The sequence below is a fragment of the Panthera tigris genome, chromosome B4, assembly GCF_018350195.1.
Source record: "Panthera tigris isolate Pti1 chromosome B4, P.tigris_Pti1_mat1.1, whole genome shotgun sequence".
Lineage (NCBI taxonomy): Eukaryota > Metazoa > Chordata > Mammalia > Carnivora > Felidae > Panthera > Panthera tigris.
The window spans coordinates 15511757-15527409 of NC_056666.1; the positions used below are offsets into that span (position 1 = coordinate 15511757).

Genomic DNA, 15653 nt, shown 5'->3' on the forward strand with positions numbered 1-15653 from the left:
ATCAGGCTGTCAGGAAGCACATGGAAACGTACCCATATCAATATTTAGAGTTACTGGATATACTTAAGTTTATTCTTTTATTGTTTAGCTACAGATTTTTAGAGTGCCTCTCAACGTCCAAACATAACACCAAAACTGTGAAACTAAGAAATAACTAGAAACCAGAGTCTGATTCTGACATGTTGTGATATTTTTCTCCATCTGTTTTGACTATATTTTCCATCTTTGGGGCTGCAACTCTCGTTGCCTTTGTCAGTCTCCCTTTCCTTCTTCTCCTGTCCCCTCTTACAAACAAAGTCAAGTTCAGCTCCCTTGGCTCTCTCCCACTGCTCCTGGTGCCTTCTTTCAGCATGTTAGGGAGCCGTTTTCCACATGTTATGGCAGTGGGCAAAAATCCAGAGAGCAGACGCACATGACCCAAAGGTTGAGTGTCATCTAGAAGTCCTGATTCTCTTGGTATGAAAATGATCCAAGTTTCCACCCTGAGTCACAGCTGAACTGCATGAACCATGATTGGGAAGGAGGCACATCTAGATATAATAATGTAGAGTCTATCATTTATATTACCTATAAGGTAATTGTTAAGGAGGTGCAATGTGCCCATTTATTCTTCAGAACAGTCAACCAGCCAATAGTGGTGGAGTATTACGCGCTAGACCTCTGCCAGGCATTAGCATTTAACCAGAATTTAGTTTTTGATTTCAGTTATAGTTATAAAACAAACATTAGGGTTTGCTAGTTAGATTTCAGTGCAAAGTGAGTAAGAACAAACAAAAAGATCAAGGCACCCTGGAGCGGTCCTGTTGATGATAATGACCCCAGCTGTACACACACCTCTTCCCCACCTTGGAGATAGGGTGGGGAAGGTCATGCAACCTTGCAGAAATCCAAGACCTCAACTACTTTCTGATGACATAACAGCCTCTCTCTTTGACATCTAAGGAACTGTGCACAGGGATTAGCTACTTTATCCCCATCACATTCTTAAAAGAAAGAAAGTGATGATGTTTCAAACTTTTCTTTTTTCAGTGGATAAAAATGGAGCTCAAAAATGTTACAGGACCTTTCTAAAGCATCTTACCAGACAACGATGCAATGGAGCATTTATGTCATGGCCACCTGCTTTCCCGTCTATGGCTCTTCCCATCTGGGCACATTCCCATCTTGTGGAGCACGATTCATTTTGTCCTTGTTAAACATGCACTTTGGTATTTTTGCCATTGTCTCACAGCAAGGTCTGTGAACCTGACCGTATTGCCACCTGACTAGTTCTCCATATGGTGAACACCCCAGCTAGCGACCGGGAGTGGCCTCATCCTCAGCACGCGGGCTGTGGGTAATGGGGGGGCTGGGAGCTTTAGTCATACATCCAGTGTTCACAGTCTTAGGGGAAGAGAACCTCTTGTCCCCAATCCTGTCATCTTCCCCAGGGTGACGTCTTTGTCCTTCTAGGACATGTCATCCTGAAGGGTCACTTTTTACTCTCTCCTGGGCTACTCGCTGAGCAAAATGCCTACCAACCTCACACCTAATTAGGCCAGGGTCAGTTTTGACCCCAACATTTTGCTGAAGTGTTATAGAAGACATTACTTTAAAATACACATGAAAGTACCGTGGCACTGCACAAGTAAATGTAATTTAAATCCCTGATCTAATCAAGTATCTAGAAGCCTGATGCCTAACGTGACAAGCATGTTGTGAGTAAGACTGACTGAGCAGCACCCTGGCATGAGACCGGGACAGTAAAAGGCAACAGGGGCCTTGATGGTTTAAATATACATTTGCAATGCAATATGCAATTGCAATGCTTCACAGGACATACACGTGAGCACAGTCATGGCCAAACCAGCCACTGGTGGTCAAGGAGGGACAAAAACTCAACTAGCAGAAGTGAACAGACTATAGGGCACTTAAAAATGTCAATTCTGCACTATATATAGCATTCCCATTTCAGCCAAACCCACAGGACTGATGGCTTTTGAAACTTGATAAGATCATCAATACCAGTGACAATCAGAGGAAAGCAATGCACGCTCTTGAGAAAACACTCAGATAATTTCAGAATTGCACAGATCCCTAAAGCCCAGGATGATCCCTTTCCTGGTTATCTTCTTTCAGGATGAATTATTCATGGAATGCTGGGGTGCAGGGGGAGAGAGAGGAAGGCAGATTAATGTTACAGTTAGATGTGAGCCCCCATGAAGGACCTGCCTTCCTTTCTTTTTACCTTACGCCCTGTGCATTACAGGCCTGGAATACAGAAGGAAACTCCGTTTCCCTACACATTTAGTAATTGACACAAACTATAGGATATTTCCCCCAAATTTGTTCTGACCCATCAGCAATACAAAGGAGTTCACCTTATGATCACAGACTTATATGAATGGGGCTCTTTACTGACCTCTGAAACGTTGAAGTAAATTACTGTCAAGTGTATAATGTAAATAGTGAATGTGCAAAACTCCAGTGCATGTCAAGATGAACGAAACTGGGATGTCACAGGCTAAAATGGTCTCGTCTTCACAGCAATTATTTACTCTGTGAAAATACTGTTTTCCGGACTGACCTGCACATCCCCCGTCAAAAATTCAGTTGACTGTTGACTGTCGGGTCCACACAGGCTCTTTCCCCTCTTTATGGAAAAGTGGGGTGGCTTTCGATGGGTGAGACAGATGTGAAAGGTGCAGCTTACTGGCTAGTTTTTTTGTTTTTTGTTTTTTTTTTTTAATGCAGATCTGTAACTAAAAGGTTCTATAAGCCCTAGAATTCAATCTAATGTTATTGCTCTTTCCCCCACTTCCTTACCACAAACAAACAAACAAAAATCAAAATTGAAAAGTTATGCAGAGTGATCAGCAAACTCACCTGTGTGGTCTTGAAAGCTTTGTGAGACCAAAGCAATACGAAACGGTAACACCGAGGTTTTCAGTAAAAAATTACTATTAAAGATTACCTAAAATTACTTCTTAGATATTCCCAAGTGGCCAACGGCAATTACACAGATGAAAAAGAGGTCAAAGTCATCATCGTGAAATGCAGTGGTCACACAACTCGGGCAACTAATGACAGTCCACTTTTTGTTCCCTGCACTTGAACCCTTCCTATAACCGTGACCAGAGGAAAGCAGTCATTGACTGATAGAGCAAAGTGCTCATACGTGAACAGTGCCTCTGACAAGGCAAGATTTTTCCTCCTGTGCTGCTTCACTCCATCAAATCACAATAAGTCCACAGATGCCTTCTTTGTAGCTCAGAAAAACAACACGGTCATTAACGAGGCTGGGGAAACACTGACTAACTCGGGAAGCTTTGTGCAGATGACAACAGTGTGGAGCACTTTAAGACCATTTCAATGGTCGTGTGAGAATAGATTAGGAAAAAAGGAAAACAACTTGAAAGCAGGTAGCAAGAACAAATGCAAATATATGTCATTTGATTCTAAAGTCTGTGCTAAAGGCAAGAATGTGTGAATTCTTTCGTGTATTAAAAAATAAAATCTCCAAAGGCAAATGAATTTTTCTTTCAAAACAGCCTCTGCGTTTTGCACACCACTTCGCGTAGGCAAGTCTATTGAGGCAATACTCCCTGTCTGCCCGTGAGGCTGGCTCTCAAGTTACTGTTGATCGAGCCAAGTACGATAGGTGGCAAAGTGGTTTTCTGATACAATCTGTCATGACGTCTGCATTTTGTTAGGAAGCCTTCACACCACGAACGTCTAATTGCTTCCCTCAAGAAATGCACAAAAAAGCGACACATCGAACGTAAAGAAAGCTTAAGGTAAGCTTTGCTCTGTATCAGAGGGATGAAGGTGATCCACAGCATGGGGTAAAGAGAAAGAAAGAGTTTCAATAGTGACTCAGAAAGCTTATTGCAGAAAACGTGTCAGGTCTCTTTAAGTCTTCACTCACAGGGAATGCGATTCGTTTGGTGAGCTGTTCATTGGCAGAACATGAATCACATCTATATCCAAATGGAGGAATCAAAGCACTTTGCAGAGTCAAACGTAAGTTTTCTTAGACTGTGCCATTGACGCTATGAATATAGATAAACAGAATGGATTAACTCATTTAGAGTTTAAATGACTCAAAGCTCTGAGTCAATTTTATATAATTACTTCTCACACGCAGTGGGAATAAACGGTCTTCAATTTAACCTCACATCTAGCTTTTCCTTTCACCTCTAGAAGACTTCCAGATCATTCTCTCCAGCCCAAATTGCTTCTCGAGGATCAATTTCCTCCTGTATTTCTCCACTTAGGTATCTCTGAGGCCTCCAACCACAACTGCTCCAAACTAGTCGAGTATTTCTTCCCTAAATCTTAGCCTCCTAAGGTGCCACTATCCAGAAATCGTCAAATCCTCTCCTCCTGCAATATGTCACCAACTTCCACACTGTACTCCCCACGCAGTCTACCTTCTCAGTTTCTCTGAATTCTTACCTTTCCTTCATTTTCCATTCCCACTGTGTCAATGTGAGCCTTCAACCTTTCCCATCCAGAATTCTGCAGTGAGCTTCTTCTTGTCAGGTCACAGGTTCCCTCCTCTCCAGCCTTCCTCCACCCTGCTACCACTGTCACCTTTCCAGAAAGAAGTCAAGTCTGGCCATGCAGTTTTTTCTTAAAATCCTCCCAAGGCTCTTCATCATTTTAAAGATAAAGGCAACACAGGTCATGAGGCCTTTTTTCCTTGATGGAGCCCTTGCCTGCTTTTAGGCTAAAATTCCACCATTTCTGTCAGTGATAAAATGAGGCTCAGGTCTCATTAGAGATGGTTGTGTACGTAGAGTTTACCTTTGTATACCTAAGAGGTATATTAGTTGAGTCATTTTTTTTAATGTTTATTCATTTTTGAGAGACAGAGACAAAGCGCAAGTAGGGGAGGGCCAGAGAGAGAAGGAGACACAGAATCCGAAGCAGGCTCCAGTCTCCGAACTGTCAGCACAGAGCCCGACACGGGGCTCGAACCCACGAACCGTGAGATCATGACCCGAGCCGAAGTCGGATGCTTAACCGACTGAACCACCCAGGCGCTCCATTGAGTGATTGTTTTTTTAATCAAAATACAGCATATGTAATTTTTAAAACCAAAACGTTACGTGACCTATTCCTCAAAATTTAAATGAAAAGCAACTTTGGTAAGGTGAAAAAAAATAAAGCAGAAAAATAACAGTCATGAAAAATAGATTCATATATCCACAATTCTTACCCAGTGTCTGACGGAAAGTTATTTTCCAACCTCTTGCTGTTTGAAACGAATCTGTCTTGAATACCAGAAGCATGCTGTTATTGTTGCTCTTAATATTTGGTGGAAGAATGGACCCACAGAATTTTCCAAGAAGAGGATTACTGATGTTAGAACCATCATAAATTGCCAGATAGTCTTGGGAGCAGAAGGTGGAGGGAACCACATCAAAATCACTAAACCTGTGGAATGAACCTTGTTAATACTGATGTTCTCCATTTGGATTTCCATTACAGTATACCTTTAGTTCTTGTAAAAGAACAAAAGGAACCAAAAAATCAAAAAATAAATAAAAATAAAAATAAAAAAAGACAAAGACAAAGACTAGAAGCAGAATATCCATGCTTTACCTGATAGAAAATATTGGAAACAATATGCTGTGTTACTGATTTGATTGCTATAAGCGAAAACTGACATTTAAGATCACTGTGGTTGTTAACAGGAACTTCACCACACATCCCCAGCTCTCTGCCTTCCTGATGTTTGGGAGAATTGCCCATCTGTGCACACTCTGAGGTTCCATGGCCCCAAGACTTGCTTTGGCCACAGAAATGTAAGCAGTAGTGATATGCATTACTTTTTGGAAGATGTTTTTAAAAAGTTACTACTCAGTTGGCCATACTGCCTTCCCACTACACTGATGGACCATGGATTCAAATGTACAAATGAAGCTTCTGTCAGCCTGGGCTGCTGAGTGACCAGGCCACATTGGACATACTCATACAGGTGAGGGTGAGAAATGAGCTCATGAAGCTACTGTGCTTTGGGCTTGCTTGTTACCACTCAAAACTATCCTGACAGATACATCCTCAGTTTTACTTTTATGGCCTGAGATACTATATGGATCTAAGGCCTACACTCTGTCATTTCAAGTAACTAATCCCAGAGTTCCCAAACAATCAAGCCTTTCCACATGGTTTATCTTTAGGATTTTAGGGTGTGTTGACTATAACATGTTTTTTCTTAAACCTATTTGAATTATTTGATATCCTTCCCTCATTGTTTTGGAAGTTCTTCTGCTTTCTCAGTTTTTTTTTTCTTTTTGCTAGCAGCTACAATAAATAACATATCGGCAGAATAATTTGAAAATATCTAATTTGAAAATTCCTTTTAAGAGCCTGAAGGAAAAAAAAAAAGATCGGTAAATTCTTTTAAAGCTTTTCATTAGTTCAATTTTTTCCAAGCTGGTGATTAAGAACAAGATGCAAAATTCTTTATTTTCTTTAACCACATGTAATATTTAATGTCCTGATGATGATGATGATGATGATGGTGAGGGCAGAGCAATAGCCAGGTCATTTCTAAAAATACTGCATTTATTTTCATCCTCCTTGGGTGACGCATTTATTTTCCACAATGTGCATTCACAAAGAAAGATAAAGATGTGAGTTTCCTAGAAGACTCAGAGAGGCTTTGGCTTTTTATGTTGTATCATTTTTCCCAGAGCACAGAAAACACGTGGAAAGTCCCATTGATAGAAAAGTTTATTTCGCCAGCATACTTTGGGAGCACTGGTGGAGGAAGTCCTCTTTTACAACTGTCTACAACCTCTTTAATGCCTGAGGTAGTATCTCTTTCATCGGCTTTAGGTTCTTGGAAAGAGCCTAATAAATAATTTGCCAAACATGCTGACATGGACTTTGACTATGATGAGCCCAGGGCCCAGCGAGGAAACAGAAATCTACGTTATCAACATATGTGGTATATAGATCAACTATAATCCTGCGGACATAGAAGCGAATGCTGTCGCATCATGGCAGATGACAAGACTGACTCCTTACACTTCTGTTCATAGGCCTCCTGCTCTGGACCGTCTGACAGCTTTGGTTTATTCTTTTGTTCCTAAGACTTAAAGGGCTTTTTCACCCTTTGGGCACCGCTTCGTTACAAATAATCCCAGGGGAGATCGGCTTTCTTCAAGATCCAGTCTAGAGACCACTTTCTGTCTGCTACAGGAACCCAGTCAGGCTGGGTGAGACTTGTCTTTACGTCCAAAGACCCATCTGATATATGAGGTCCCTGGAGGCAAAGTGCAGAAAGGATATCGTTTTTAGGGATGAAAGTGATCACAAACATTTAGTCGGGGTGGCGGGGGGCTAGGTAGGGGAGAATCTAGCCCGTCAACCTTCTATAAAGAATTCTAGATTGCTGTGAACCACACCAGCTTTTGGAGTTTTCTGCCATAAACTGTATATCACTGAAATACAAGACTTACAAATACGTCATCTCAGATGAATGTGATTTTGAACTTTATCACTTATAACTGGAGGTCGTATTCCCTTACTCAGTCCTGCAGGGAGTAGGTAGGATTAGGGGGCAGTTTTACTGATGATATAAGCGATATTGAATAGCACCAGTTTAGAGGTGTTCTGATACATGGATAAAAATACACTTCTTAAGTAGTCAGGAAATATTTGCCCTTCAAGAGATAGCACAGGGAAATATTAAGGACATGGCTTTGGGAGAAAATATGATGTGAATTCAGATTTTGAGTCTTCATTTAATAGCATATCACATTGAGAAAGTTATTTGACCCTTCTAAGCCCCAGTTTTCTCATCAGTAAACTGAGTTTAATAATAAATACCTCATATGACTGTTTTCAGAATGAAAGAAGGGAATTAAGTGAAGTGTCAATTAAAGTCCCTTGTGTATATAATAAGTGTCCAACAAATGGATACTACTTTCTCTTGCTGTTCCCAAGACAGGTTTATAATTTTACAACCCATTATACGAGGCTCTTTGGAAACTGTTGGAAAATTATAATATTCATTTTCACTGGCGGAGTGCCTGCTTTTCTCCCTAATCACTACTGGCTTGTGTGGGAGGAAGGACACCCATTTCCTGGATTTATACTTCACTCTCAACAAAAACTTCACTCTCCCTTCCTCGAGGTTCCCTTATATACCTCCAAGAAGAATCAGTGTTCTTTATCGTGAAGGACTGTCTTTTCCGTAAATAGAGCTGAACATATTTTAAAGAAGGTACATCTGTCTTACATACTTGAGCTGAATCACTCTGTCCTCTCTGCCGATGATGGTGTACAAACAGTATATATTGTTGGGGTAGTCTGAATGTGCATAGGCGGGGCTCCTGATGACCCCGATGGAGAAGTTGAACACACCGCCACAGGCTGCAATAGTAAACAGAGAACAAGTATTACTCATAGTACGAAAGAATAATTTTGAGATACCCTTTCTATTGTACCTTTTCCCCTAAGAGATATAACAATCGTCTGTGTTAAAAAACTCAACCCCCCCTTCATTGTTGTTTACAAATAATATTGATTGTTCCACTGAGCTCAGAGAAAGAGACAGTAAGGGAGTAGAAGCAGGGAAGAATACTTTAAGACACATCTTGGAATAGAATGAGTCTGAGTCAAATTAATGACCAGAATGAAAATAATGAGAAAGAACATTTCATGTGGTTGGGGTATAACTACCCTTTCCTTTCCTAACGTGGTTTTTTTTTTTTTTTTAAGTTTTTTAAATTTATTTATTTATTTATTTATTTATTTATTTATTTATTTATAATTGTTGCTAGAGAGAGAGACAGAGCACAAGCAGAAGAGGGGCAGAGAGAGGAGACACAGAATCTGAAGCAGGCTTCAGGCTCCACGCTGTCAGTACAGAGCCCGACATGGGGCTCGAACTCACAAGCTGTGGGATCATGATCTGAGCCGAAGTCGACCATTTAACCAACTGAGCCACCCAAGTGCCCCTTCCCTATGTTTAACTGACAGATTGAGAGGGATGGCAGAGATAACTGGAAGCTTAGAAAAGGCATGCAGATTTGTTGTGAGCATCTGAACCTAGGAAGGATTGTGATCTGGAAATCTTTAATACAGATTAAAGATCTTAAATATAGAGTCTCCTCTGTCAAAGATAGACTATTATAAGGTGAAGTGTTGGAAATAGTTTTTTAGAACTTTCAAGGTTAGTTCCTTTCATGGGCTCAGATGCATATCTTTTGGGTCCTTTGTATTTTCATTTAGTTGTGATACTGGTAAGGACTGTATTTGCCCAAATTTGGAGTAATGGTCTTTAATTTAGCAAGCATGAAGAGGCTAGTTCTACTCCCCACCCTAGCTCCAGCAATCAACAGCCCAGAGCCCTCAGTTATTTCTATTAATCAAAAAACAAAAGCCATAAAAAGAGAATCAATTCCCATTATTAAAAATATAAAATTATTATTTTTGCTTGGCCTTACATATAAGGAAGATTGGATTATGCCACACAATGATAGAAAGTGCCCCACTCCTTACAACGAGAAAGGCTTATGTTTATCTTATGATCCCAAAATTACAATGTTAGTATATTTTGATGATATCTCTATGGTTTATATAATGTCAATAGATATATTCCATTTACATCTCTTATAAATGACAAATTACAGCTGCCATTTAAGGTTATTAAGGTTATTTGTTGGTTGGCTGCTTGCTTGGTCAGTTTATAGTCCCTCAGGTAAGCCCATTTTTCAAGGAAGGCAATTCTCTGCATGCCCACAAGTATTCACACATTCAGACCTCTGGAGACAAATGTAGTGAATTAAACATAAGATTTGTGTAACCATTATTTTATTTCAGCTTATACACAGTTATTTGGTCTCTGAAAGCTTATCAATGTCCCCGAGCCCCCAAATTTGTACCTTGTCAGAATTTGAAATCTTAAAGTCAACACTCTGTAAATGAGACTCTCATCATAGATACGGTAAAGCTTACCTACAGTATTTTGGGGAAAAGGAGAGATTAAAAACTAGAAGAACATAAAGCAGCATCTAAGTCCCCAAAACACCAGTGATGCCACAAGAATAAAACAACCTGATGCTCCTCTTCATTCAACAAGACAACTGGGGGAAGGAATGCTTACTGTGCCCACATCCATTCTCTTTGTGCCCATGGACCTACGGAACCACACACAGCCACACTTTACAAATGGGGTTATTAGGACTCAGGTCACAGCTAATGTGAATGAATTGTAGAAGCCTTTTTCATGAGTCAGTTTCCAGTCTTCTCTGTGGATGGGGGGCAGTGAAAGAAAACGATTTAACTTCAGCAATGACCTTTGGTCAAGTAAAGACATAACAAAACAAAGCTTTGGCCAGATTTGTGTGCCCATGTTACTGAAACTGGGATGGCGTGTTAAAAATGGCCAGTGACCTGACCAAGTTTATTGCAGGAGAGGAAAAGACTATTGAAAATAGGGAAACATAATCTTATGGTTTTCAAATACATGATTAAATCGTCTATAGCGAATGAAAAGATCCTGGTAGCTACCAAGGTCGTTGCTCAATCCATGACCTGCCTTTTCACTTTGCCTTTGAAATAAAGAAGTTGCAAATTATAACAGAGTTGAATATATCAATCTTTTCTTTTCCATTAGACCTTATGCTTTTTGTATTTATTTAAAAATTAGTTCCGAACAGAACATCACAACAATATTCTCTTCAACTTTTTTTCTAAATCATAAAATTCTGCTTTTCACATTAGCAAAGTGATTTGGGGAAATGAAACAGGTATCTGGATAGTCGAGGCCAAAAGTCACCTTTATATAATACACTAACAACTAAAGACAGCAGGAACGTTAATTCTAACTTAAATTACCAAAATAAATCCCAATCTTCCATTTGGTTTTCAAAGAGTAGTTCTACCCAAAGTTCATTGAAAAGGTCCCCTCCCCCCATTTTTTGTTTTTTTTGTGTAGATTTTTGAAGAAAATGCCTGAGTACTTGTAGAGCAGGCATCTAATTGATAATTTTTCCCCTTAATGTGTCTGAGTCTTCAAGTGGTGATGTATGAATCACCATTAAAACTCCTTATGGGAATGACTCAAGAAAAGAAGCAAATTCCAGACAATATCATTATAGCTACTCACGGGTTATCTTATAGTCAAGCTTGAATCCCAAGGCAGTGGTGTATGCATTTGAGTAGAAGTTGAACAGCACCGGGCCTACGATGGTGACAGGAGGTAGGATCTCGTCACCACATATGGTGGCAAAAGGCGTGGAAGAGAAGCTGGAGCCTCTGATAATGTGAAGGCCATCACTGTCACAGCTACCCGTTACGGCTGAGCGAGCTGCATAGAGCATGGAACAACCAGCGTTAGAATCAGAAACAACACGGGTGACCAGTGCTATCAATGTTCAGACAAAAATGTAATGCAGATTCATGCAATGTGCATAGAAATTAAAAGAAGAGTCAAGAGCTATTTTGGCAAGTCGCTATTTAACTTGATGTCCTGATGAAACCATGTTTACCCTAGTTATAAAGCAAGCGGTATGAGAAAACAGGTAGATCTCCACAATACATAAATCCCGCTCTCAAACAATCCAGAATTTTCTTCCTTTATAAAATGGCTCCTTTCATTCAGTGACTACAGACTGAGAACAATTTTGCCTGCCAGGGACACTGGGCAAGACGTGAAGACAACATTTCGTTGTAACGCTGGGGTGCACTAGTGGCATGGAGTGGGGAGAGGCCAGGGGTCCTGCTAAACATGTTCCAGTGCTCAGGGCAACCCACACCTTCCCCTCTTCCCACCAGGACAAAAGTCACCTGGCCCAAAATGTCAACCACACTGCTTTTGCAAAACCCTGCTCTAAAAAAATGTCTTTAATGTGTATTTACTTCTTGACAGAGAGAGACAGAGCATGAATGGGGGAGAGGCAGAATGAGAGGGAGACACGGAATCCAAAGCAGGCTCCAAGCTATCAGCACAGACCTCAACGCGGGGCTCGAACTCACAAGCTGAGTGATCACGACCCAAGCCGAAGTCAGATGCTGAGCGCAGTGAGCCACCCAGGCATCCTGCAAAACCCTGTTTTAACTTAATGCATATGTACAGATAAGGGACTCCTACCATGGAGAGATAATGAGAAATTCCTTAATATTCACTGAACAACATTTTTAAATATTCACACAAACAACATTAGTTAAGAGTTTAGTGACTGTTAGATATACATATCTATATATCATTGTTTTTTTTCTAATTATATATGCATAGAAATATATACTCTAAGCCATTCCACAGAGAAATGCAAAGCGCTATAAACAAAATATTTAAAAGACTTATTACTGCACCCTATGCAGTCATTTTTACAGGTTAATGACACTGTGAAAACATTATTGGGATCATACTGAGCATGATCTTTTGTAACTTAATTTTTATTAACATAAAATAACATAACCACACATTTTATGTGATTAAATATTCTTTTAAAACATTGAATTTAATGCATACATAAAACTCTAACATATAGATGTACCATATTAAGTTCAATTAATCCTCCATTGCTTGCTAATTCTACCTTTTCCACCTTATTTTGATTAAAAATACTGTTGAAACAAACACTCTTGTGCATAGATATTTGCCGAAGTTTCTCATTATGTCATTAGGATATGTTTTTAGAAGTTGGGTTACTGGTACAAAGGTAAGGTTCTTTTTAGGTTTATCAAGTGGCCCCTTGGAAAGTTGTTTTTAACTTACAGTACCACGGCAACTGAGGTATCTAACATTGTCCCCAGTTCTACATTTGCATTCTCCTGGAGATAAACTCTGCCCCATTAATAATCACTGCCCATTTACCCCTCCCTCTTTACTGCTCTCCCAACCCCAGGCAACCACGAACCTACTTTCAATCTCTATGGATTTGTCCACTCTGGACATTTCACATAAACAGAATTGTGTCATATGCAGTCTTTTGTCACTGGCTGCTTTTACTCAACGTGATGTTTTTGCGTTTCATCCATGTTGCAGCATGTGTTGGTATTTCATTCCTTCCAAGGCTGAGTAGTATTCCAATATATGGATAGACCACAGTTTGTTTATCCATTCAGCAATTAATGGACATTTGGCTTGCTTCTACCTTTTGGCTATTATGAATCATGCTGCAGTGAACATTCACGTACAAGGTCTTGTGTGGACATATGGCTTCAATTCCCTTGGGTATTTAAGCAGGACTAGAATTGATGACTCATATGGTAACTCTCTGTTTAACATTTTTAGGACCTGACTATTTTCCAAAGATGCTACACCATTTTACCACCCCACCAGCACTATATGAGGGTTCCAGTTTCCCACCCCCTCACCAACACTTGTTATTGTCTGTCTTTATTTAGCTATCCTAGTGGGTACAAAGTAATAGCTCATTATGGTGTTGATTTGCATTTCCCTGCGACTAATGACACTAAGCATCTTTTCATGTGCTTATTGGATACTCTCTTTGCATACTCTCTTTGAAGAAATGTCTATTCAGACCCTTTGCCATTTTAAAATTAGGTCATACATCTATTATTGTTGACCTGTAAGAGTTCTTTCATATTCTGGACACCAGCATGGTCACAAATCTCTATTTCTTTTGGATAAATACCTAAGAGTGGAATTGCTGGGTCAGAAATTATAATTCCAGGGACGATCATAATCGTAATCATTGCTATTATTTTTATAGAATCCCACTACCCTGAGCACTGTTGATAGATTGATTACTTCAAGATAGGATGTCGGACCCAATCTAGACCAATCAGGTGTGTTCAAACTGTAACTGAGTAAGAGGGAGTCAATAGAAGAAGCCACAGATGTTCAACTTGGAAAACATCAGCAGCTGTCTCCTGACATGTGACGGAAGGTCCGCTGCGGTAAGAGAAAATGAAGTTGTTGTGCGGAAAGCAACAAAAGATGGGGGTGGGGCGGGAGTGGGAAGGAAAGAGAGCATTCTGAAGGATTCTTGTTCTTGCTTCCGCTTGTTCTGGAAGCCCATTACTCCCTTCTTATTTTTAAACCTCCCATTTATGAGAGAAGATAGCCCAGCATTCTTCCTATAAACTCTGTATCAATGCTAACCTGAAGATCATCTACCACTTCTAACTGAAATAAGCTTGATAAATGCATTTTCTTTTACATATCTGTATATTAAAAATCCCCCTCTCCTTTTCAGATGTATTATCTTAGAGAAAAAATTGATGGAGGACATTTGGCTCCCTAGCTATGTTTCTACCCAATTTCAATCTTGAGTATGAGTTCAAGATATTTATTAAATTAACCTCAAAGAATTTCTTCATTTTGGAAATCCTGGAATAGGAATGCTTCTAATTGGAGATAAATCTCCTAGAAATGTGAAAGACTTAACTCCATGACAATACCATATAAATAGAAGCAATATGTTGTTGGGAAAATAGGACAAAAAAAGAAATACATTAAACTCAGATGCATAGTTTGAATTCTGGAAGATTATGTACCCTTAATTGTAACCTCTTAATTTGTGCTCCAGCCACCAAAATCTTTATTGGAATTTTAAAAATTCAGAGTAGGTGAGTTTGAGAATCAAAAAATATTATGCATTAGCTTAAAAATATCTTTAGCCATCAACAATATATAAAGTTATAATAGCAAAATCACAGAATGAAAGGAAATATTGCCAATGCTACATTAAAAGCTTGGTTCCACTTTGATCCAATAGTTTGCTATGCAGATATCTGTTAAGTATTAAAGAGTTAGTTTTTAAGTTGTTGACCTAATGATGTAGACTATCACAGTGGTGGTTGTCTTAGAAAATTACGGAAAGGCTGTGAAACATGGGTAAAACGTGTCATAGAGTTGATCATGTTTCCAAAATATTAATTAAAGGAACCAGTTCAGTTCTAGAAGGTTTGCCAAATAGCAGTGGTGCATCTATAACAAGATACAACCAAAACTCATTAACTGTTCACAAAAGATCTATGTTCAACAATAAGGACATTGGGTAGGGGAGAGGCAGAGGAAGTTGAGAGAGGATTTTATAATCTTTTTGTAGATGGTGAGAGAGTATCAAACAACTAAACCATTCAAAAAAATCTGCTCATCTGCACAGCCTGACTCAATATTATGAAAGTTATGATATTTGGCAAGTTGCTTGACGGGTTAAGACATTCTTATATCCTTTCCAGCAGTCATTTCTTGAAGGTAGGATGTCCTTCTAAATTTTATCCATAAAAAAATCAAACACTACATGATATCAGAATTTATAAAATTTACCTGAAGTCTAAGAACATAACGAGGATTAGCGTAAACAAGGTAAAGTATAAGAAAATGAGATATAACTATCTTGATAGGGATAAAGTAATTCACACATATATATCCTTTCCTCAAGCTCTACTTATCACATCACCACACAGTCTGATTCTTGGTGACAAAGACCACAGTTATCAGATAATAATATTAAACACTCTTCCATAATCATAGGGGGAAACCAATTGAATATACAATAAAAATATACACAAACCTCTCAAATAGAATATAGTTAAATGCAACTAGCATGATCGCCTTCTAGGAAGAGAAAGGAACTTGGTCAAGGCTTGAAGAAGTTCTTCAAGGACCAAGGTAAATATCCAAGTTGAGTTTATGGCCAAGAGGTAACATTTATTACACATATGAGGACTTAACA

General features: G+C 39.3%; 1 protein-coding gene across 2 annotated transcripts in view; it reads right to left on the reverse strand.

Annotated features, from left to right (window-relative positions):
• CUBN (cubilin) overlaps positions 1-15653 on the reverse strand; it is a 273318-nt gene that overhangs the window by 33512 nt on the left and 224153 nt on the right. For both annotated transcript variants that reach the window (XM_007081262.3, XM_042991151.1), the window contains 3 exons: positions 11111-11311; positions 8241-8370; positions 5204-5421 (listed from right to left, as the gene is read on the reverse strand). In XM_007081262.3, coding sequence (XP_007081324.2) covers positions 5204-5421; positions 8241-8370; positions 11111-11311 — 549 coding nt within the window. The remainder of the gene's footprint in view (positions 1-5203; positions 5422-8240; positions 8371-11110; positions 11312-15653) is intronic.